The sequence below is a fragment of the Falco biarmicus genome, chromosome 5 (assembly GCF_023638135.1).
Source record: "Falco biarmicus isolate bFalBia1 chromosome 5, bFalBia1.pri, whole genome shotgun sequence".
NCBI classification, from domain to species: Eukaryota; Metazoa; Chordata; class Aves; order Falconiformes; family Falconidae; genus Falco; species Falco biarmicus.
In genome coordinates, this window is record NC_079292.1 from 2320794 (window position 1) to 2345642 (window position 24849).

The 24849-nt window shown below is 41.2% G+C and overlaps 1 protein-coding gene across 2 annotated transcripts in view; it reads left to right on the forward strand.

Moving 5' to 3' along the window:
* The window catches only part of GRAMD4 (GRAM domain containing 4), an 84920-nt gene extending 61401 nt beyond the window's left edge, over positions 1 to 23519 (forward strand). For both annotated transcript variants that reach the window (XM_056340338.1, XM_056340337.1), the window contains exons 7-19: positions 240 to 265; positions 3443 to 3534; positions 4597 to 4688; positions 5686 to 5734; positions 7874 to 7945; positions 9291 to 9334; positions 9431 to 9540; positions 10818 to 10972; positions 14895 to 15042; positions 15501 to 15594; positions 16708 to 16792; positions 18487 to 18555; positions 19575 to 23519. In XM_056340338.1, the coding sequence (XP_056196313.1) occupies positions 240 to 265; positions 3443 to 3534; positions 4597 to 4688; positions 5686 to 5734; positions 7874 to 7945; positions 9291 to 9334; positions 9431 to 9540; positions 10818 to 10972; positions 14895 to 15042; positions 15501 to 15594; positions 16708 to 16792; positions 18487 to 18555; positions 19575 to 19676 (1138 nt within the window). In that variant the 3' untranslated portion in view covers positions 19677 to 23519. The remainder of the gene's footprint in view (positions 1 to 239; positions 266 to 3442; positions 3535 to 4596; positions 4689 to 5685; positions 5735 to 7873; positions 7946 to 9290; positions 9335 to 9430; positions 9541 to 10817; positions 10973 to 14894; positions 15043 to 15500; positions 15595 to 16707; positions 16793 to 18486; positions 18556 to 19574) is intronic.
* The last annotated feature ends 1330 nt before the right edge of the window (positions 23520 to 24849 follow it).

Below are 24849 nucleotides of genomic sequence, written 5' to 3' on the forward strand. Positions count from 1 at the left end.
CCATCATACATGTCTGAAAATCTGCGGGCAGTCTTAGACTGGAGAGCTTTTACATTTCAATTTTTGGTCTGACACAAGGTAGGCTGTATTAGTTACTAGAAAAACCTTTCATAACAGGCAAGAATGATGGGGCTTTTTCACAAACATTTGTAACCATGAGTAGTATTTCAGGGACCAAATGTACACAGTTGTGCACTACTTGCCTATTTAACAAATTGCTTTTATCCATTATTTTTCAGGTTGACTGAAAATATGAGAAGATTAAGTAAGTACTTAGCAGTATTTTATTTTCTGGAAGTAAAAATAGTTCTTAGTAACACTATTGGGAGGATTGCTGCATTTTAAAACACAATGTTTTGAAATACTTCTGCCAGTTCATAAGCAGAAATGATATTGAAATAATGAATTAGTGTTTGGAGTGCAGAGTAACTTAGAGGAGCAGTGATAGAAGCTTGCCTTGAATTTTGAATTACATAGGGTATCTTTGAACTAAAAGTGTAATGTTAATTAAAACATAAACATGTAATGAATGAGAACTGGATATTTGTCCAATGGCAAAAGTAATAGCATTCATACGCTTATGCCTAAGCTGTTTGTAGTTCAGTTGTTGGTCTATTATCTTATGCTTTCAAAGAAGGAGGGGTTGAACAATGCATACCTTCAGTGTTTCTTGCATTTCTTTCTCTTGGATAGCTGATACATTATTTTGAAAGGTGAAGGATACAGGATGGCAGGCCCTCCAAAAGTCCTGTGCAGCAAAGAATTGCTAGCCTGGAAAATAAAAAAAGCAACTGCTTTGTACTCCAAATCGTTAAATTATTGTTGTAGGGAAGGTGAAGTTGAAATAAGGGTCTGCAATCTCCATGTAATGACTGTTTTGTTCTTATTCTAATACTGGTATTAATTCTAGTTTCGTTTGGGAGAATACTTGTGACCTGCTCTGTGGTGGATACGCATTGCCTTCAGATTAGCTTTAAAAAAAAGTAGTAGTAAGCTTAAGCTTTGAGTGGTTCTTAACTTCTACTGGATGAGCTACAAAATCTAGATCCCAGTTGTCCAAGGCTGCCTGCCGACCACCTGGAGGTCTCAAGAACCTTGTTGTTGCCAATGTTTTCCAAGTGTTGACCTTCCCTGTTGTTGTGAGGTGGTGGAGCAGAGCAAATGGAAGCACTGCTTGAGTCCATGACCCCCTCCAGTACATTGCGTGTGCCCTTCCACTTACTACATCCGCTGCTTTAGTTGTGCTGATACTCAAGGAAATCTACTTCTAGTTGTTCGATTACTTCCCACAGGAAGTGTACTGAGGATAGCTGAATTTCAAGTCAGACTAGGACAGCAAGTTGTGGGCTTTCTTGAGGAAAGCCTTTCAACATTGTGAGCTGTACTGCAAATGAGGGTGGGTGCTTCTGGGTCCCCCTGTGCAAGAGGAGTCTTCACTCTATTCAGCAGGGAAGGCAAAAACAGTGTGCTCCAACAGGCAAAGTAAAGGTCGTCTTGCAGCAACCCTTTCCTTTTCTTGTGTCCCCTAGCTAATTTGCCCAAGGTGGTAAAAGAGCTTAAAAGAATAGGGTAAAGGACAAGTGATTTTTAGTAAGCTGATGAAGAGCTCCTTTTGCTGTTGCTGGATGGCTATGTGCATCTCCATGTGGGAGCAATGCCTCTGCCAGCACAGGTTAGTCTCCCATGCAGTGACAGAGCAAAGGTCTTCGGAAGCGGGAGACGAATTTATTTAGGCAGCGAGAACATGTGTCTCTTAGCGTAGGTAGAGTGAGCAGCGAAGTGCTACAAATGAATAGACTCCAGCAGAAATGTAGGCAAGAGAGATCTAATCTGGTCTTCAGCTAGCTTGGTCAAGCAAGGGAGAGAAAGGCTGTGGATGTTGTCTACCTAGACTTAAGTACAGCCTTTGACACCATCTCCCCAGCATTCTCCTGGAGAAACTGGCAGCTCATGGCCCGGGTGGGTGTACTGTACCCTGGGCTAAAAGCTGGCTGGCCGGCCGGGCCCGGCGGGTGGTGGTGAGCGGAGTTACATCCCGCTGGCGGCCGGTCACAGCTGGTGTCCCCAGGGCTCCGTGCTGGGGCCAGCCCTGCTTAATGCCTTTATCAATGACCTGGGCGAGGGCACCGAGCGCACCCTCGGCCAGTTTGCAGGTGACACCGAGCTGGGGGCAGCGCTGATCTGCTGGGGGGCAGGAGGCTCTGCAGAGGGGTCTGGGCAGGCCGGGCCGATGGGCCGAGGCCACTTGTAGGAGGTTCAACAGGGCTCAGTGCCGGGTCCTGCCCCTGGGTCACACCAGCCCCACGCAGCGCGACAGGCTGGGGCAGGGGGCTGGGAACTGCCTGGGGGGAAAGGGCTGGGGGGGCTGGGTGACAGCCCTGGGCATGAGCCAGCAGGGTGCCCGGGGGGCAAGGCGGCCAACGGCATCCTGGCTTGTGCCAGGGACAGCGTGGCCAGCAGGACCAGGGCGGTGATCGTCCCCCGGTACTGGGCACTGGTGAGGCCGCACCTCGAACACGGGGTTCAGTTTTGGGCCCCTCAGTGCAAGACAGACATCGAGGTGGGGGAGCGTGTCCAGAGAAGGGCAACGGAGCTGGTGAAGGGTCTGGGGCACAAGCCCTGTGAGGAGCAGCTGAGGGAGCTGGGGGTGTTTAGCCAGTAGAGAAGGAGGCTCAGGGGGGACCTTATCACTCAATCTCTGTAACTCCCTGACAGGGGCTGTAGGCAGGGGGGGTCGGTCTCTTCTCCCAAGGAACAAGTGATAGAACAAGAAGAAATGGCCTCAGGTTGCTGCAGGGGAGGTTCAGGTTGGATGTTAGGAAACATTGCTTCCCTGAAAGGGCTGTCAGGCACTGGAACAGGCTGCCTGGGGACGTGGTTGAGTCACCGTCCCCGCAGGTATTTGAATGACGGGTAGGTGTGGCACTGAGGGCATTGGGTTAGTGTTGGACTTGGCAGTGCTAGGGTAATGGTTGGACTTAATCTTAAAGGTCTTTTCCAACCTAAGAGATTCTAAGTTATAATTAACTTGTTCCTTGGTGGCTTGGAGTCCAGTCAGGCTGATATAAGGTTTTCTATAGTAGGATGATCTGACCTGTGTGGAAGTCTCTGGGGTAGTATGAACAGGGCCCAGTCTGCTGTTAGAATCCAGGTTACCCTTGTAGAGGATATTGATTTTTTTGGTTTATCTTTTTGGCTATACTAAAGAGTTCAGATATAGTCTTTGTTTTGAATAACACTTCAGGTTTTGGAAATGCATTCCTTAACTAATTGTATAGTTACATTGATGTGTTTCATTTTTCTTAATATGGATAATCTTTTTTGTCATTACATGTCTTGAATATTCCTATTAGTTTTCTAATTTGGTTGTTTGTCATTTACAAGTGATGTAAGCACTGCCAGCTGATTCTAACAGTTGTGGTTTTTCTCTGCTTCTACTTAGAGAGAGGTGCCAAACCTGTTACTAATTTTGTGAAGAATCTTTCTGCCTTATCAGACTGGTATTCTATCTACACTTCTGCTATTGCCTTTATTGTAAGTTATCCTTTTCCTCCAGGAGTAGTAAGAACTTTTAAAATGTGTTATTTACTAAAATTCTTTGAAACTGCGATAGCTGAATATGGGTTGTGCTACAGTTTAAGTCCAATCAAATAGTGTAATTTCATTTAACGCGAAGTGCCAGCAGTTGTCACTTCAGTCACATTTCAAAGCCACTTATATTGTGTATTCTGGGTTTATTGTAGCATAATTTTGTAACTTTTAAAATAACTTAGAACGATCTGGGCATTGTCCTCTCATTTCTTGTTTCCTGTCTCCCAGTGCTGGTGCCCTGTTGTCTATCCCTTCTCCTAACGTACAGATTTTTCTCTCACCGCTGCAGACAAACCCATTCTTCAGATAAAAGCTGAAAAAATGAACTTCAGCTGTTGATCAGAAAGCTCTGGAACCTCGGATCTGGAGCATTGCTTCATTTTGGGGTTATCAGTGAAAACCCTAATGTCTCTTGGCAGGGAGGCTGTAGTCTGTGCTTTGAGAAGCTGGGAAGGGAACAGAATACTTTTTGAAGCACTTTGTGTTTGTACTTCTTAGGTAAAATAAAACCTGCTTTCCTGCCATCTTTTTAAGCTTGGTAAAAATTTGGGATTTAATTGACCTGAAATAATAGAGCAAGAGTTTATCCTGTGGCCCTGTGTAAGACTAACTGTTACAACTCTGCTACCATGCCATTACTTCAGCTGCCATAGGGGAGGTTAGACCATATCATGGTCATGTAGCAGATTCACAGACTTTAGGGTTTGCTTTTCTTCCCCTCCTACCCCTTCATGTGCTGGAAATACTCCGCACTCTCTGAAGCAGCTGAGAACTAGTTAAGTGTCTTCTGAATATTTGGTTGTCTTAGTTTCAACTTTACATTCATGAATGCAGAGCTGTTTTCAGTCATGAGGTGGCTAAAACTTACTAATTTTTGTGATCTGAATTACATGATTCTGAACCTAATGGTACAGTGGGAAATGGTGTTTCATGCTACTCACTGTACTCCAGTTTGTAATCCACATCTCTCTTTCTTTTCTTTTTTTTTTTCTTCTTAATCTGCAGATTTACATGAATGCTGTATGGCATGGCTGGGCCATTCCTATGTTCTTATTTTTAGCAATTCTGAGGTTGTCCCTAAATTACCTCATAGCCAGGTACTTACTTAAATACTAGATTATTCTTTTGTAATGCTTTACTTGAAAGATGTTTTATTATTCTTGTGTTGAGTTGTAAACTGTTACCTTTTCTAACATTGTGAGTTAAGTCTAACAAAGTGAAATTCAGAATCTTAATATCCTTAATTCCATTCCTCAATTTCCATAATTTTTCACTATTCTAAGGATTTATCTTTCTATCCTGTGACTTCGGTCATTGTAAAGGATGCTGCATGCTCTCAAACAAAATCCATCAGCATGCAAAAATTCTACAGCATTCAGAGAACATCACCTTAAATATTGAAGCCTGCTGCTTTTCCCTGGAGATAATTTTTACCTAGGCCTAAAATTGCAATTTTGCATTTTTCAGTAGCTCTTGTCATACTTTATTCAAAGTATATTCCATTTTTAAATTCAGTCTCTATTAAAAATTAAGACTTTTTTTGAAATGTACTTAAGTACGGTTTCTGTACTGAGGGGATCTTTTTAAAATGCTATTTTAGACTGATGATGTTTTCCCCCTTAAAATGGCGGAAAGGACCTTAATGTGCATATTTTAAAATATTTTTTCTGATTTCTGAATTGAAACTTACTGTTCTGACACTCTATTCTCTGAAAATTGCTGGTGGCAGATAGGCTCCTGAATAAGTTGATGTGATTTTGTTCGCCTGAAAAGCCAAGAAAAAATGTTCCCAACTATTAACTCTGTGCACAGAGTTCACTTCTGTTGTAAAACCCACAAGCAGTGATTCTGTGTAGTATCTAACTATTTACATTGTGTGATTTTTAAAATGTATATACCTTTAAAGCTGTCTATGGTTGTCCAGTTCTGCTTTTGTTATGTTGTGGGTTATTTGTTAATTTTGAGATTATTTTATTATTTCTTTAAGCTATAAAAGTTTATTGCGGAAAACTTCTTTTTTACCTCTTAAAAATAATCCGTGTTGGCAGGTAGAGAAGTAGTACTTGCTCTCTTTAACTATTTCTTAATTTCTAGGGGTTGGAGAATACAGTGGAGCATTGTGCCTGAAGTTTCTGAACCCATGGTAGGTCTTTCATTGGCTTGGCCTGTACATTTACATTAAAAATTGCACCTTTAAAACTTCCTCTGCATTGATGTGGGTAATTGTGAAAGGAAGGAGGTGCAAATAGAGACACTACAGGTTTTTTCTTTCCCTTGCCATTTAAACATCTTCACTAAAGTACTCTTAGGTTTTGAGTGTTTAACCCTAAAATACTCCAAACTTGAATCGTATTTCTGAAATCAATGCTAATGTGCCAGCTTGGGACAAGTTAGATCCTGTGGAATCTTCAGGAAGCCTTGCATTCTGTTTCCTTTATAACATTTTGAAATTAATGTTTGCGTACTCAGCTTTAAGCAGGAAGAATTTTAAATGCTAATGTAAGATAGAGCTCTTTGAATTTCAAACCTTTCAGTAAGGCTTAGTGAGGCCTTGCTTGCAGGATTGTTTTGGTACTCTTCAGGGGCCAATAATCTATTTAAACAAATAAATTTAAAAGTTCTAGATGTAAAACTTCTAACAAAAATGACATTTCTGTGCTAGACCAGAAATAGATCAGTTTAATCATAGAATTACTTAGGCTGCAAAAGTCCTTTAGGCCCAACCGTTAACCTAACACTGCCAAGTCCATCACTAAACCATGTCTACCCGTCTTTCAAATACCTGCAGGGATGGTGACTCAACCACGTCCCTGGGCAGCCTGTTCCAGTGCCTGACCACCCTTTCAGGGAAGCAATGTTTCCTAACATCCAACCTAAACCTCCCTTGGAGCAACCTGAGGCCATTTCTTCATGTTCTATCACTTGTTCCTTGGGAGAAGAGACCGACATCCACATCGCTACGACATTCAGTCAGGGAGTTGCAGAGAGCAGTGAGGTCCCCCCTGAGCCTCCTTTTCTCCAGGCTGAACCATCCCCAGCTCCCTCAGCTGCTCCTCACAGGGCTTGTGCCCCAGACCCTTCACCAGCTCCGTTGCCCTTCTCTGGACACGCTCCCCCACCTCGATGTCTGTCTTGCACTGAGGGGCCCAAAACTGAACCCCGTGTTCGAGGTGCGGCCTCACCAGTGCCCAGTACCGGGGGATGATCACTGCCCTGGTCCTGCTGGCCACACTGTCCCTGACACAAGCCAGGATGCCGTTGGCCGCCTTGCCCCCCGGGCACCCTGCTGGCTCATGCCCAGGGCTGTCACCCAGCCCCCCCAGGCCCTTTCCCCCCAGGCAGTTCCCAGCCCCCTGCCCCAGCCTGTCGCGCTGCGTGGGGCTGGTGTGACCCAGGGGCAGGACCCGGCACTGAGCCCTGTTGAACCTCCTACAAGTGGCCTCGGCCCATCGGCCCGGCCTGCCCAGACCCCTCTGCAGAGCCTCCTGCCCCCCAGCAGATCAGCGCTGCCCCCAGCTCGGTGCCACCTGCAAACTGGCCGAGGGTGCGCTTGGTGCCCTCGCCCAGGTCATTGATAAAGGCATTAAGCAGGGCTGGCCCCAGCACGGAGCCCTGGGGACACCAGCTGTGACCGGCCGCCAGCGGGATGTAACTCCGCTCACCACCACCCGCCGGGCCCGGCCGGCCAGCCAGTGTTTAAGAAGAGTGCAGCCATTCAAGCTATGAGCTGCCAGTTTCTCCAGGAGAATGCTGTGAGAGATGGTTTCAAAGGCTTTACTTAAGTCTAGGTAGACAAAATCCACAGCCTTTCCCTTGTCCACTTGGCAGGTCATCTTGTCGTGGAAGGAGATCAGGTTTGTCACGCAGAACCTGCCTTTCGTAAAGCCATACTTTCGTAAAGGCCTGATCACCCAGTTGTCCTGCACGTGGTGTGTGATGGCACTCAGGTTGATCAGCTCCGTAACCTTCCCTGGCACTGAGGTCTGACTGACAGCCATTGCAACTTTGCTTTCTCAAAAGATTTACTGCGTCTTTCACAGCCTCATATTAATATGTTTGCATATACTGTGGAGGAAAAGCATTGAAAACTAAAGACATCCAGCAATGAAAGACATAAACAGTATATCTGAAACAAGGCAGGAACTTGGTAAATTTAGAGACTGTTTAAAGTGGGAGAGCACTATTGCCAAGAATGTTGAGGGACATTTTTTCATGAGGAATTTTGGAAAATACCTCATTCAGCTGAACTGAAAAGTAATGCATTGTCTCATTCTTGCCCTAGGAACCCCCAAAAGAGGACCTGACCGTGTCTGAAAAGTTTCAGCTTGTTCTTGACGTGGCTCAGAAGGCGCAGGTACTGTGCTGCTCTCAGACCTCTCCAGCTGCTTCCTTACAAACAAGGAGGTTCATAGTCCAAGTACTCAAAGGATGTTGTTAGGCAGCACGTGATAACAGACACTCAAAGCAATACTTCCCTTGCATAGGGATCTTTTCCTACGAGCAATAGAGATCTCAGTAAGATTCCTGGAGCTTCTGAAATGGAACAATGCTTCAGAGAACTGGTTGAGGTTCTCTAGTCATGGCTCTGAGCGAGGTCTGGAGGGGAACAGAAGCAGGTTCTGACAGTTTTTCTCCTAATATGTACATACGAACTTTTGATAATATAGATCAGGTGGCAAATCTTACCACCAGTGTGGATCTATATCCCAAATCTCCTAGTCACAAAACTGGTGTAGGAGACCCTATTCCTTCAAGATTTCACTGAAGGCTACTGTCTATCTGTGTTAATTCAAGAGTTTGTACAGCATCTCTGAACTAGTCTGTTTTAAACACCACCACTACCACCCCCAAGACCTGAAATCTGCTGCTTGTGTGGGAGAGGGTGAAGGAAGGTTTTCTGCCAGCGCCATCCATTTGATGAGCTCCCCTAGCATCTGAGTGACTCCACCATGCAGTTGAACTGCAGCCTTGTCCCACAAGTAACAACGTGCTGCTGCTGCTGCAAGTAGCTTAGCTTTCTCTTGCCGACTGTGTATGTCTGTCTCCTTCCTTCTGCTGGTGGCGGTGCATATGTTTATCTGAATACCTTTGGAAATTTATTGGGAGGATGAAATTTACAGGTGTTCTGACAGCAAGGATTGGTCAGAGATGATGGCTGAATAACCCTCTTGGTTCTGAACAGGCATCAGTCTGCATCAACAGTTGTTGGAATTATGTGGAACCTAGTACCTCCAAGGCTGTATTACAAAAACCTGGTAGTGGTGTGTTTCCAAAGAAGGTAGCAGTCCAACATTTGGTGAACTCAGTAACCACTTTCTGAAATTTCAGTGCTCAAATGCGTGAAGAAACTTCCCATTTTGTTATCTACTGACAGAAGCTTTTAACTCTTTAAATATTTGCAGTGATGTAAACACTTTCCAGTCATGACGGTGGGGTCAAATAGCTGCTTCATTTCTAACAGTCAGTCATGAGTTACAGAACAGGTGTTAAATGAGATGGAAGTCATCAAGAATTGCTGTTCTGTTCTGTATTTGCTCAGTTGTGAAGTATATAAATGGCTAAAAATGAGTTTTAAAAAAATGACTTCTGGGAGTTGCTTGTTACCAACAGAGTAAGATAACTGTTGGTTTCTGTTACGTGGGCAAAAAAAACCAAAATAATGCAGGACTTGGTTTTAATTCTCTTTGCTTTTTATGCAGAATCTTTTTGGCAAGATGGCAGACATACTGGAAAAAATTAAGAAGTAAGTTATCTGATGAGTCTTTTTTTCCTCTTAAACCAAGATTTGACCAATGTCCAGAACACTAGTAATAAAATTTTGTTTCTTTTTTGTTTTCAGCTTGTTCATGTGGGTCCAGCCAGAAATAACACAGAAGCTCTACATTACTCTTTGGGCAGCTTTTATTGCATCCTGCTTTTTGCCCTACAGGATTATTGGGCTTGCAATGGGTAAACACAATAAATAATTGACCTGTTACAGTCTAGACTTACTGCATTGAAACTTAACATGATCTTTTGAGGAAGCGTTTTAGAGTTTAAGAAAGAAAAATCTGCATTAATAAATAATGCAGTGTTTTAAAGTATTTCATTTTGCTTGTCATTTTTTATCATAAGCATTTCAAAAACCATCTCTGGGTACATAATATGATAGAATAAGCCTGGATAATGCATTCGCTTCTTGAAGAGGGGAAATTGATGATGAGCTGTTAGTGGAGCTCTTCAGACTGCCAGCTATAGGGCTTCCAGGAAGTCCTATATTTGGGGTTTTTTTCTGCTCATGCATCCTTGCAGTGTATGTGGGACCACATAGAAGGCACGAAGATGACCCGACTGTAAAAAAATGAAAGAGTTAATGGGAGTACTTGTAGAACTTGGAGGATAGGCTGGATAAAATGAACAGATTACTGTGGGTGAAGTTATAGATACTTAAAGTCTCAACTGGGAATTGGGAAAACAGGGCTCTCACTACAGCATGAGACACTTCCCCCCCCCCCCCCCCCCCCCCAAAGGTATGAAGCCATGTCCTGTGAACCAAGAATTCATTTCTTTTTTTTATTAAAGTAATGATATAATCATATCAGTATTACTCTTAGTGGCACCAGATTTCAAATTGGGTTAGCTTGAACATAAATGTAGTTTGCTTGACATGGCAATTTAATTAGATGTGTGAGGAGTTATTTTTTTACTCTGACTCTTAGGAGATGTGAACGGCATTCAGTAAAGTTTTGAGAGTATTTCAACCCCTTTTTAATCTGGCAGAATGCAAGGAAATTATTTGTATGAGATAAGAGGACATACTGGACTGGAAGACAGAGTTTAATGTAGTACATGAGAGCCCTCTGTTGCCATTTAGATTCATGCAAGGAGCTGCAGAGTTGAATGCTCAGGCATTTGTTTTCTGTTTCAGAAGTAGATCATGTTTTCAGAATGCTTCTGCTAAAAAGGAATGTATGTTTGAATTATTTTAACGTTCTGCATAAACACGAGTGGTTTGAAAGAACTGGGGTTGGGGAACAAGGAATCTGGACAGGGGAGGAAAAGAAAAATAATTTTCTGTCTTTGGAAGAAGAATCAGAATATTAAAACCGAGAGAGTAGTTTAGCACTATGACTGAAGATACAGAATTAGAAGAATCAGATTTCATTCATGAACTTGTTAAAACATGATCAAAAAATTGATGTTCTTAATGCCCCTTCAATGTGCATACTGAAGTGACCTTTTTTCAGGACTCTATGCTGGAATCAAGTTTTTCCTTATTGATTTTATCTTCAAACGATGCCCCAGACTAAGAGCCAAGTATGATACTCCTTATATCATCTGGACAAGTCTCCCGACAGATCCTCAGCTCAAAGAAAGATCTAATGCTACAGTGTCTAGACGGGTAAGGGTAATAAATCTTTTTGTCTCTCTGTTCCCAGCATCTGACAATCAGATCCCTTTCTCCCTTTCCCTTTTCCCCAGTGACTAGAGCACATTAAAGGGAAGGTTAATTAAATCCTAACAGTCAGTGTTAGTTCTACTTTTTTTATTATTTTCAAGATCTACGGAGTTTTTTATATGGATTCTGTTTCTTGTATGAAAGGAGTCTATTACCTAAGTGTGTATATAAATATACATATATATATATATATGGGAAATCATATTAAGCTAAACACACAAAAATAACACCATCCATACTCATATCAATTTCAGTAACATACATCCTGTGTGATTTTATTGTCAAAGTTTAGTCTTTGTATTCCCCTCCTCTGTTCTCAGACATTCTTTTACAGTGAAAATTCAGAATCTTGTGTAAATTGAAAAAAAAAGTTGCTTATAAAAGCTAAATTAAAAAAGGCTTGAATATAATATGCATCTTACTAATGGGATAAGCATTAACAGAGGTAATAAAGTAGTTTACAGATTTAGGCATTATGTCTTACGGTTATTTGTATTAGGTGACCTTTTAGCATAGTAGTGATAAGTGACTTTCCACCGTGTTGGTCCTCCAACAGTAGATTTTTCTGTTAAAATCTTGTAGTTAAGTCTTTGTGTTGTGTTTTGTGCATCTCTGCAAATTGTTTTGGGGCTTGGCATAACGGAAAAGAAAGTCATGCTTTTCCATATCCCTGAATTTGTCAATGTTTAGTAGTTTAAAAATAAAAGGAGTTGTAATAAAACTTCAGTCTAATCCCATATTAGCATTTACTTAATGCCTTTTATCACAATATCTGATTGCATTCATGGAGTATCTGAGTACTGTCATAAGCTCCCTGACTAAAATGTGCAGCACTTAGCAGTAATTCAGCCTGAGTACCCAGCTGGAGAGCAAAGGGGATAAACACATGAACCCTTGGTTGTTAACCTATGAAGCAGTATGGTGTTCTGGGGGTGATGGAGCACTTGGTGGTGAGGTAGCTGTAGCATAAGCTGAGTATTTCAGAAGGAAGTAGTAGAGAAAGCAGTCCCTGAAGAAATTGATTCTTTTGCTCTTATTTTCCAAGGGGCAAGAGGTGAATGAGTGCTTGGACAGAGCCATCCATAGCCTGTATTTCTCTTGCTTGCAGAAGATGGGCTTAGAAGTTTCTGTGCCTCTCGAGTTTACAGGCTGTCTTTCACACTGTGGTGGCTGTGGCAGCTTCTCGCTGGGTCTCTCCAATCTGCCTTAGAGATGAAAAGGCTCTGAATTGCTGAACTTAAATCAATAAACTTAGAGAGTAATTATCCCTTCTGATTTTTCTGTATGGCTTGAAGCAGACACAGTAGTTTTAATACTACTGTGTCTGACTTGGGCTTGGCTTGTCCGCCTGGAAAGGACGTGCAGGGCTGCATTCTCCGCTTCCAGATGTCTTTGAAAACATTAACTTGGTCTCAATAATTTTAGGCAAACTTTCTTACCCCTTGCCACATTTCTGGGAACCTCACAGTATAAAAAATAGATTTTTGTACAAAAAGGTATAATGTAAATAGGATTTTCATTTTTTTTCATGCAAGATGCAGACCCTAAAAGCATATAATGCCAGCATACGTGCATTTGCTTTGGCTTCTCATTAAACAGCTTGTCAGACACCACAAACCTCGACACAATGCAGTATTCATTGCCTATGCCACCACTCTGACCCTGTGTCGTTAGAGAACAGTCCTGACAACAGGGTCTGATGGGTAACGGTGGTGTGTCAAAAGGTGATGATGGATCAAGTGAAAAGGAATACCTCCAGGTATTCCTACCTCCAGACCATTGGTGACATTTTTAGACAGTCGGGACCCTTGCAGCATTACAAATCCAATCACTTCCAGTTAGATTTAAGGCTTATCAAAATTGGGCACAATGCTTTTCTTCTAGTAATCGACCATAGGTTCTCTCAAGCCTGGGTGGATATGGATAAATTAGCTGCTTCTTTTAAGGGTAGAGGAAACGTTTGCCTGTGTTAGGAAGGACTAAAAGTAAGGGCAGGACTCTCCCACATCTTCAGCCACCAAGTGGGATGTGGTACTGAAGTTTAAACACCTTTCTTAATTTCTTTATGTACGGGTAGGTAGGAAGCAGCATAGCAGAGAGCATGAATAATCCTCATCCCAGCGCATAAAACATTAGACCTCTTACCCTGACCTTTTTTATGTTTTGGGCCATGGAGTTTTGCCTAGTTACGTGCATATGGAGCCAAATAACTTATCCAAGAAAGCCTTCAAAAATTCATCTGGTCTTTACTTGCACACAAACTGTTGGAGAAGCAATAATTTGCCTTGATTCCAGGGGCTCAGTCATTGCTAAGGACATGGCAGAAGGGCAGCAACTGGAGCAATAGTACAGTTATCATCAACCATTTGCTTTCCATGTCAACTTTCTTTATTCTTTTCTCCCAAGGCATCGTTGTATTACAGTTACCCTAAAAGCTGGATGGTAAATACCCTCTGCTGTGCCTGTTTTGTCAGTCTGGTTTCTAGTCAGCAAATGCAGCACGTATTTTTTTGTTTGCTTTGGATTTCTTTTGTTAGCACTAAACCCTGCGAAGTGTTGAGTGCTGCCAACTTATGTGCAAAAAAAAAAGCAGCAGAGGCTGGCTGGCCTCTGACAGTATCAGGCCTTTACAGAAGAAGGGCTTAGTCCTGAGCTTGCATGTTGTCAGCTTGCCAGTTGTTTAACTGCATGTGTATGGTAGGGCTAAGAACAGAGCTGTTAATGCTTCGATGACAAAAGCCAGCCTTTGGAACCGTGTGGTGCCTCACCAAGACAAAAAAGCAAACGTAGGCATGCTTTCCAAAAGAAATTTCCTGCCATCCTTCCAGAAGCAAGGCTTGTTTGCTAGGGCAGTCTCCAGTGGTTCAGGTGCTCTGTTTGAAAGTAGACTTTACTCAAGTACTTCAGTTTTGAGAACTCCGTGCTACCTTTTTTATCCCCCAAAAGGATGCTGACAGCCATTCCAATTTTATTTCATGTGTCAACACTCTCAACATTCAGTGCAACTTCAAAGCAAAGGAAAGATCAATGGCTCTAATGCAACCTGAATAAATTGGTGTGCTCTAACCACTGATAACTCTTCTTTTTTTAATTGCATTCATTGTGTGTAGTCTCTTGGTTTGTGAGCAAGATCTTGCAGTCAGTGTCACTCAGTTCATGTTTTATTCTATGTATTATACTGTTAAATAGACTTCACTTTTTTTCTTTTGTCACTGTCACATTTGTGTTGTTTGTTTCTTTTCCTGCTAGCTGTCAGGGCATGAAAAGGTATGGATCGTAGCGTGGAAAACTTCCTTTCAATTTCAGCATATGTATTCATAATGAGCTTGTGCAGTTTTGTGTGGCTTTTTCTTTGTTTGCTCTTTTTTTTTTTTTTCTGAACTTATTTTGTGCGATAATATTTTGTACTTGGCCTGACTGTTGCAGACAAGCCAAGTACTGATAATGTGTTAGCTGTTAGTAATCTCACTAGTATAATAATTGGAGCTGTGTGCAGTAACTTAGCAGTATCTTATCAAATATACCCCTTCCTGTAGATAAATGGTATTTTAATATCGGTGCGTTTAGCACCATCTGCTTTCACCCCAGCAAAGGGTGTCCATCAAAGGGCAGCACTTTGAAAGGTTATGTTCAGATAGCACACTGGTTTTGTGCTATAGCAATGGAATAGTGCCATAGTATAGTGCCATCGTCCAAAGTTAATTTTAGGGAAGTCGTTAATGAAAATTGTTGTATTACAGATTTTTATTTCTTTTTCTTTTTTTAGGAAGAGTAGTTAGCCAAGTTTAGGTTGGGTTTTGGTTTTTTAAGAGCACAGCTTAAATGTTGGTGTTGAAATTTTGGAATCATGTTTATTTTCCTGCAGCTTCAAACAGCAGCATCCAGAAGTTACGTGGGCTCAAGTGCCCCAACTGGAATAAGCAAAGATGAAGACACAAGTCGTTTTCATACCACCAAGAGAGGGAATTTCCATGAAGTTTTTAACCTGTCAGAAAATGAGCGTCCTTTGGCAGGTATTACGCAACAGGAAGGCTACGTTGGTAGAGTATTTACTAAAAAGCTAAGGATAGTTTAAAATTGAATTCCCGTTCTGTGCAATGTACAGGTATAAGCTTTTGGTTAAAAAGGCTTGCTTTAAATTAGGATGAACAGAGACAGTCTCTTTCATTCCACATCCTTGCAGTTCTTTGAAAGAATGCACAGCCTGGTGTGCCTTTTGTGGTAATGCAAATGGAATAATCAAGTTAAAAGGAATAATTGTGTGGGTGCGTTTTGGTTTAGGGTTTTTTAAAACCAGTGTTAAAACAGGTGTTACGATGCCTAAAAACACATTTAGGCTTTTCTTTGTAAACACTTCTAGTTTTAGGTATCTAAAGTTTAATTTTCAGTGTTTTCTGCTGTTTTATAAGGAAACTTGGGGGTAATGCCTGTCTTTTTCTTGAAGTAAGATTTCTTGTTATGACTTTTTCAGTGTGTGAAAATGGCTGGCGCTGTTGCTTGATTAACAGAGATCGGAAGATGCCTACAGACTACATCAGGAATGGAGTTCTTTATGTCACAGAAAAGTGAGTCATTGCACTCCACACATTTCTCAGGAGGGAAATAAAACAGGCATCGAAAAATTTGAATCTAAAAGTAATCCTTTAACAGTGTTTTGAAACAAAAATGCCTCTTCCTGGTGCTTTAAGTCCTCAAAACACCATAGGGGAGGGGAGGGTGAGCTGAATCTGGAGTGTGGTAGCACTTGACAAATGTGATTTTGCCTTGGAAGGGCTTGCATAGGAATGAAGAGTGCTCTGTATAGTCATTTGTTAGTTGGTGCAGTTCTTGATGTGGATAACATACTAACTAACTATATATACTAAAAAAAAACCCACCATAAAAGTTAAGCGTACTTTGAGAGTGGTGATCAATGGTTATTTGGCAAATACTCTTAGGTGGGTTTTTTTTAAAGCAAATTGAGTGTATGGCTTCCTTGAAACAATGTGCAACAAAAAGAAAACAGATACTCAAACCTTGGTGGCAGATCTAGTACTTGATTTTTATTTTTTTTAATCCTTACTTACCCCCTAGCCTCCCAGGGCTGAATAACTTATCTTCACTACTGTTTGGGTCTTGCCCTGACATTCCATTGGAGTGTAATGAATGGGAGTAAAGCTCATCTGTATGCTGTGTCACCTAGTGATGGTGAGCACTCTCCAGCATTTAGAAATCGGAGCTTTTGTTTGCATCACAATAACATGAAACTAATGCAGTGTTTTTCATTACTCTTTTAGGATGGTAAAGGATTTATAAGCCTTTTGAGATTTGGTATTTCAACTGTTTAAGGGTATATCTGCTTCCTCTGTCTTTAAAATGCTTGTCAGGTTTAACCATTCAGTGCAGGAATATAAATACAAGATTTTCGTGTGTATGTGCATACAGTATGTTCTGGGCTTTCAGTCACATTAGCCAGTTGCTGGAATTTACAAATGTTTGCTCTGAATTAGAAGCCATAACTGAATTACTGAATTGTGTGCTGTGTGCCTCTTTTTTGGTTTTTTGGGGGTTTTGGGTTTTTTTTTTTGAAACTGATCTTAACCTGTGAAACTTCAAACTTCAGAAGTGACAGAAGGGATACTGAGAACATTGTGTTAGAATACTGTATTAAAATGAGCATTTTCTTTCTTTTTCTTCAGTTACTTGTGCTTTGAAAGCTCCAAATCTGGCTCATCTAAAAGAAATAAAGTTATAAAGCTAACGGATATAACAGATATTCAGAAGGTATGTCTGTTTTGTTTTGCAAATAGGGGAGAAAGCTGGTTTTCTGTTCAGCTGGTAATGTTTTGCCCTTCTGCTTATGTCACTTTGAAAAAGCACGCCATTCATAATTTTTACTAGTAAAATGTAATTCTGTGATAAATAATATTTCCCAGAACTGCTTCTTTAGCCATTTGGACTCACCACAAGGCAAAGTAGTTTACTAAACCCTTATACTCCTGACTTATTTTAAAATTAAAGTTGCGTTGTTTCTTAACTCCTGCATTGACTATAGCTGTGTCGGTTTTAAGAAGATTTTGTGGTAGTGGGGATTGTGTAATACTGACTTCAGTTTGGATGTTGATATCGGTAGATGCACCATCTTAAAAGTTATCCCTTAGATATCCCTTAAAATATACCTTCGAGGGAAGAGGGATTTTTCAGTGGAGGCAGGTAAATCATTACAATAGCCAGACTGGATCAGGCTGTGCCATCTAGTTTTGTCTAGCTGGCATCCCGTCACTAACAGGAAACAAGTGGATGGTTGGAAGCATAGCAAGTAGGATACCATCCTTCCTCTGGTTGAATTTATCAGCCTGCAGTCACCAATGGCTTTACTGGTGCCTTGTGTCACTCTGATATTTAATGTCACTTTTTGTTACCCTCTCTGAACTGGTCCTCCCCCTTAAACGCAGACACCCCTGCTTTCTACTACATCCTCTGGCCGTGAGTGCCACAGGTGAAATCATGCTGGTCAAAGAAACACCTCAGCCCGGTGTCTACTGCTTAAGTACCTCCAGGTTTTCAAATGAATGCCTTCTTATTTATATCACGTGTCTATAAAGCAGGCAACTTACGCTCAACTTGGACGTTCCTGTTGGAATTAATAATGCATATTGGTGGATTTTAAACATCATGCTTGAACTAATACTGACCCGTTGTTTAGTAGGCCTTTACTGCCATAAAGGTCCTTTTGCATCTGTCTAACGTTTTTAATGAAGGTGAGACAGGGAGCGTGCACCCAGACATAAAAATGTACCGCACCTGGTTTTATTTGCAAGTAGGAAACACAGGTCAGACTTGGGCTGTCTTCCCGCTGGGGATGTGCCCCAGTTCAGGTAACTGTATTCTTTCTTATCCTTGGGGACTTTCTTTAAGAAGAAAAAAACCTCAAAACCCAATGCCCTGTACATAGCCTGTTTGTCTATTTAATTTTGAAAAAGGAGCTTTTTCTGGTCTGCTTGCTGCTGCTTTAAACAGTGGATGAACGTTACTTCTAGGGAAACCTCTAGGCGATGCTCCCAGGCACGCTCTCAGGTGCATAGGTGCGCGTGGGGCTGGGCTGTGCTGCCTGCCTGCCCCATCCAGCTGCTGGCGTGGTCCCTGGCATCGCGGCTGGGCCAGCTCCCACGTGCTGTAGCGGTACCAGGGCGCTCAGCTGGGGCCGGGGCTGGTTCTGGCAGGCAGGCTGGCTGTGCCGCGGCACACGGGAGGAGGAGGAGGAGGAGGAGGAGAGGCAGGTTCTTGTTGTACAGGCAATGCTGTACCCATTGACTCTGGGGTTAGGGAACAGCTTCTGGCCGCCTCCTGTTTTTAACGGAGGTCTGTTAGTTGTGGCTGGGAGGACATACCAGTGATGAGTTGTGTAACCTCCTCAGCACCTTTTGCAGTTGTTCAGTATATAAGATATCTTTCATCTGTGTGTTTTTTCTTTTTAGTATAAAGTGCTCTCTGTTCTCCCGGGATCAGGCATGGGTATTGCTGTATCAACACCATCGACACAAAAAGTAAGCAGCTGGCTGTATCTGTATTGCTGTGTTTGACTTCATGCCCTTTTTTTCTTCCTTCTCTGGCTAGCACCAGAATATAGGCTTTTTTTGTTATTGTTGTTTCCTTATGCCAGTGTTTGTTTGCTGTTGTTTTTTATTTAAATTCACTTGTCTAATATTCAGTATATTTGTCTTCAGAATTTTAGTGAACTAAACGTTCAGCTTGTTCTCCTGCATCTGGACTATTTTACTATAACACTTCAGAAAAATTTTCTCCGTCCTTTCTGCTCCATTATTTCATTAATTCCATTGACCGTTCACCAGCGTCCTTCATCAGGAGCATGGGTGCTGCTCTGCTGTGTAGTCTGAAGTGAAAAGCTGATGGCTTGGGAGTATCCATGGGTGAGGAGGCTTTGGGGTGGAAGGGCCTGACCCTCGGATTAAATTTTCCTGTTTCAGTCTTATGGTGCTAAAGATTTAATTTTCTCTAAGCCTCAAATACCTTTTGGACAACTGAAACTTTCTTTAACATACGACTAAACCTTATTTTAAACCAATCAATTATTTATAACATTTTGCCAAGTCACACAACTTGTACCAGGTTTCCTGATTGCTGTTTGCTATTGAGAAATGCTTTTAATTATGAGGTTAATAATGTTAATTACCTAGATAAATATTCTATGAGCCAAAATTAAGAGGCACCGATACAGATTTTTTTAAAGTCTTTAATGAAGGCAGAGGTCGGTCAGGAAAACGTCATGCCCTGAGCAGATGGAAAGTGAGTTACAGTGTTCTCGGTTGCTAATACTCTGTGCAGACACATTTAATGCCGCGGTTGGTTTAGGAAGAAGGGAAACATACTAGAAACTCTGCCATATATCCACAGATTTAGCAGAGAAAAGGATTCGTATATCTTTATTAATGCACTTTGAGTACAGTTACTCTCTTGTTTCTATTGACTTGTCCAGAACTATACCTAGAGGAAGTTTTTTTTCTTCTGTGGACTGACATGATCTGGTTTTTTTTCTGTCATTTAGCCTTTGGTGTTTGGTGCCATGGTACACAGAGATGAAGCTTTTGAGACAATTTTCAACCAGTATGTGAAAATAACCTCTGCATCGTCAAGCAGTGAGAGCTAGTATCTTGTCTTAGAAGATCTAAAGGAAACTTTCTTATTTTACAACTTGGTAGTGAAAAAAATGAACATCCTCATCTATTTTGCAATAATTTTTCTTGTCTGGTGGTTTATATTCTCTCTGTTACATAAATCAAGTGTATTTTATATATGCCTTCATGTTTGTTTTTAAGGTTTTTGTAAAAAAAAAAACAAACAAAAAACAAAATGAAACAAAACAGTGAAAGTGCTATCATCACTATTAGCCTTGCACATTAAGCACTTTTAATGTTTATTTACTGACATTAAAAGCTGGGAAGATAACTTGGAGAACTGACTAAATAACAAAGTGAAACAGATTGATTCTTTTTATTCCACTGATACCACTAGGGATACATTTGTCCCTTTTTCTTGGATATTTTTCCCCAAGATGTGAGAATGATGACTGCAGCACCCTGAAGTCTCTTTCTTCTGCTCAGAATTTTTAATTGGGTTCTTTATTAAAACTGATAGCAACACCAAGGAAGTATTAGCATCTTAGCGTTTCCATATTTATAACTGCATTCAAAAGAACTTCTTGCTGATTGTTGTATCGCAGAAGGGTATTTTACCAGTTTGGTTAGGTTCAATTTTTCCTGCGTGCAAATGTTTAAATTGCTTGTACAGTGAATTGGAGGAGAAAGTTTGTAATTATATCTTCCTTTCCTAATTAACCAAAGTAAGAGGAAGGAAGGCAGGCAAATACTTTTTATAAAAGAGGGCACCAAAATGTTGTTCCTAAAATGTTAGGCATCATATATTTGTATTTCTGTAGATATTTGTCACGGAAGGGCTCAACTATTGTACATGTTGTATGTACAAGGTGTTTGTATGTTAATGCATTAAAGACCTGCAGGCTTTTCGTGCTGGGGGAGGTGGATAATTAAACTAAACTGAGACATGAATTTTTTTTAATTTGACTTTTGTCTTGAGTTACCTTGTAGTGAAATAACACTATAATACAGCAAGTGAAAGCAATAGTTCCTTTTCAAAGCATCGTTTGAGGGGCATTGGTATGTTGCTGTCTTGCCCCTTGCAAAATTAAATTTTAGTAACAATTAAACCCAACTGCCAGGTAAAGCAGGAAGGCTGTGCTCCTTTAAACTCTCTCAGGCCTGTCTAGCAGCAAAGCACATATTGACTTCTCTCTTTAATATTAGAAAGCTTTTATACTCTATATAATAGCACCCATCTGAGAGGTTTAGAATTTTATTTGCATTTTCATGAAAGCACAGTAGGAGTTATGCCAAGCCTTCCAGTATGTCTTTTCCTTTGCTGTGTCTTTTGAGTTGAGTGGGATGGATGTTTCCAGACATTATGTGAATGTCCCAAAAAAAACCAATGGAGATGTAAATTCTTATGTGAAAATGGGACTAAATTTCATGAATTTTTTGTCTCCTTTTTTAAACAGGAATTTTCTTTCTTTATAGGGAAAGGGGTAAAAACGAAGGAGGGAGAGGGAGACAAACACCAAAGGGTATTTAACTCTTAGCACATTTTTTAATTAAAGTCTCTCAGCAAATGCAGCAGTAATGGAGAAGGTGGCAGTCAAACTGTACAAACCTTATTTCAGTCTGGCCATGAAGAGGCATGATAATGAAGAGCTTCATATGAACTTGATAGTGAAGAAATACTGTTGAATACTGTGATCTGGTTGGGTACTGTAAAGTGAAACACTGATGGGATAAAACTCCTTGCCCTGGGTGGAAATGTAAACAAGCATGGGGAAGAATCCACCGTAACAGCTAAAACGCTGTCATCGAGTTCTCCCTTTAGAGTAGCACTTGAACATGTCTTTACGTGACCTGAAAAAGGGGTGCATTTCTGACACCTCCTTTGGTATGGTATAACTTAAGGCCTGAAAACTTAAAATGTAAGTGAAGCTGGTGGGAAATCCATTTTGCCAAGTTCTAATATGGATGTGGCTTGACACTTTATGGTTTCTTCACTTTACACATTCAGGTTTCATTTAAGTAAAAATTCTTGATCTTAAATTTTTCTCATCAAACCTACTTTGAAAATCAATTAATCGGTTTTTGTAATTGTTGTCTATTATCATTTGGCTTCCTTTTCTAAACGCTTCCTTGAATAGTTAGTGTGGATAACAAATAGGCATTAAAATCGCTTAATGTTATATAAATCGTAATCAGATTCATTCATTTTGTCTTAAGAAGAAAAATCCCTTGGGTGTGTTCAAGGTTATCCTTTTTTTTGGAGAAACAGAAAACTATATTTTTTACAGAGAGCATGCTCTTTTTCTTATTTTTGTATCATTTTTCAAGTGTAATTTATACCTTCACTCTGATCATAACAGCAGTTTCAGTAGGAAATCAGTCGACTTGCACTTATTACCTCCTCCCCCTCCCACCCTTCACTGGTTGACCCTAGTATGTGGGGTTGGCCTAGATTCTGGTTACTGGAGGAGCTATAGGTCCTGTGCTGACGGTGCCAGGACAGTTAACCATACCTAGGCTTTGGAGAGGGAGAAAAGAAATCATTATCCTTTTCCCAGACTGAAATGCCTCATGTACAATATGCTTTTAAATTTTCTTTTTTTTTCTGGATAAAGAAATTAGAAACTTGTAAAATCTAATGTGTTGACATTTGAAATTAATCCGCACTTTAACAGTGTGAACTTAAAAGTTAGAGGTTAAGCCTAGTAGAGATACAGTAAACCTAGTGCAAACTGCAATGCAACATTGTTTCACTCTAATATATAGAAAACAGACTGGTTTTTTTTTAAAAAAATAGAGTTGTAATATAATTGACAAATATCTGTGTACGTATTTTGCAAAGTTTGCTTTACATTGGGTCGTCCAGGTTCCTGCTACATAACTGCTCCGGTGGCGTATGTGACTTCAGAGACACTAGAAGGTAACCTCGGTGTGTTTACTTCTGCTTTTCCTCCTGCTACACCCTCCCAGGTTTGGTGGGCAAGAGGGGATGGACAGTGAGTAAATATATACTTGACTTGTATAATTACATTGAAGCTCTCGCCTGAAATTCCAATCTTCCTGTGTAGTTTTGCAGTGTAACCTGGTGCACTTCAGTAACAGGCTGGGTTGTACCACTTAACTGTAAAGTGCTTCAAATAGCAGAAAGTGATGTTCTTGTCATTCTGTCTGTTTGCTGTTTATATTTGCAATTCTGTTGATGTCCGTGGTTCATTGCTGGATCATTCACGCGTAATTGGATATAACTTCTTTAAAAGTGCATTGGTTAGTTTGAGTCCCTTTTAAAGAGGAAAAAAAAAAAAAAAAGGGTGATGAAAACTGACTGCTTTAATTCTTTATCAGTGACCATTTGAATTCAAAAGGCAAAAAAAAAAGCTGAAATATGAAATCATGCCTTTCCGTGCTCTGTAGCTTTTGTGAGGCAAGATTGAATAAAACGAGCTATTAGTAGCAACATCACACAGGATGCCAGCAGCAAACCCCTACCCTTGTTCCTGCAGACAAAGAGAAAAGAGGTTTTACTCAATCATGAAGAGATGAAAGGATGTACTTTTTTTGGCTACTTAAACTTGTATTAAAAACACTGGTAGTTTTTATTGAATTCTGTACATTTTGGCAGATGTTTAATTTCTACTAATCATTGAAATATAATGGATGTTAAAATTTTTATGTCTGAAGTTTGAGTCTATATTTTGAAGTTGTAAATAATTCATTATCAGTGTAACTTTTGTTTGACAAAAGACTTATACTGTATGAAGAATTGAAATAATGAAATTATTTGCCCTGTACATTTTTTAAGAAAATCTTGTTTGTTTAAAAAGTCTTGTATAAATTATAATTTTTATTTAAATAAACCTAAAAATGCTTTGTGCTAATGCTTTTTACAAACTTTAATAACTTGTCTGTCAAAACTACACGAGATTTCTTGAAACGAGGTGAGCTGTGGTGGCTATGAATCTGCCAAAAAGCACTATCACTGCAGGGGAGGCGGTGGGTTTTGTTTCTCACTGCTTTTGAAGCCCAAGGAATGTACTTTTATTTTAGCTAATCCTGTTGATATATATTGGGTTTCAGATCTTGGTAAGTACATCTGTCCCCTTGTAACTGTACGGTTAATTTAAGGGATGAAAAAGCAACCGGTGATTTCTAAGGTGCTGCCATTGCAGGAGGGCATGGGTGGCACGAGGGGTACCAACTCCTGTCTGCCAGAGCTCCTCCACGCAAAGATAGCGGCAGGCTGTGCTACAGGCGGGCGCTGCAGGCAAGGGTGAGCCCTTTCCCACCCCAGAGGTGTGCAGGAGGTGTGCTCGGCAGAGGCATCCCACATCCAGAGAGGGCTGTTCTGCAGCATCTGCCTCGCTTCAGCTCATCGGTCACACTGAGGGGTACCTAACAGCTGCGCCTTTGGCTGTGCCGCCCTGTAACCTGCTGGGGTTAAATGTCGGGGGGGCTGCTTTAGTCACGCCGTGTGCCGGGGGGGTCACTGCCCAGCGCTGGCGCTCAGCGGCTGCACCGGCCTTTGTCTGTGGGTAGGAGTGTAACAGCCAGGAGTGGGCTGCCTGGCCATCTAATCCAGACCTCTTTGTTTGCCTCTACAATGCTCGTTTCTGTGTTTTGCTCAGCTGAAATAGATCACTCTGGGACAGATCCTCCAGTCGTGAATGTGTGCGGCTCCATTTTTTTCAGTGCTCCATTTTCTCATGATGGCAGCGCTGCATCTGGTGATACAATGGTGCTTTTAAGCTGGTATTTTATGTGTTCTGACAGTACCTAACTTGTCCTGACAATGCTTCCCTCTTGCACGACTTTAATGCATTTTTCATTAAATATTTGTACGAGATGAGTTGCATCTGCGGCAGTACTCGCAGAGACTGGACTCGACTCAACCCCACCTGCCTGAAGCCTCGTGGAAGGAGAGCGTGGGGCCTGCAAGTCTCCTTTTGGCCATAGACTGCATGGCACTTGGGGGGAGGGGGTGGTCTTCCTGAAGACAGTGCTTGCTTTCTCAAGCTTGCTTTAGCAGCCCGTGAAAATAATGGAGTTGAAAGCCTACGTTAAGCAAAATACGTGTCTGCAGAGGAATAAACTTAGAAGTAGCTGCCTGCTGCAAATGGCATTTGGGAAGGACTGCTTGAACCTAAGCTAGTATTTGCTCAGGCATCTCCGTGCTAGTCTCTTGAGCAGGGGGCATGAGGTTTTAACCTC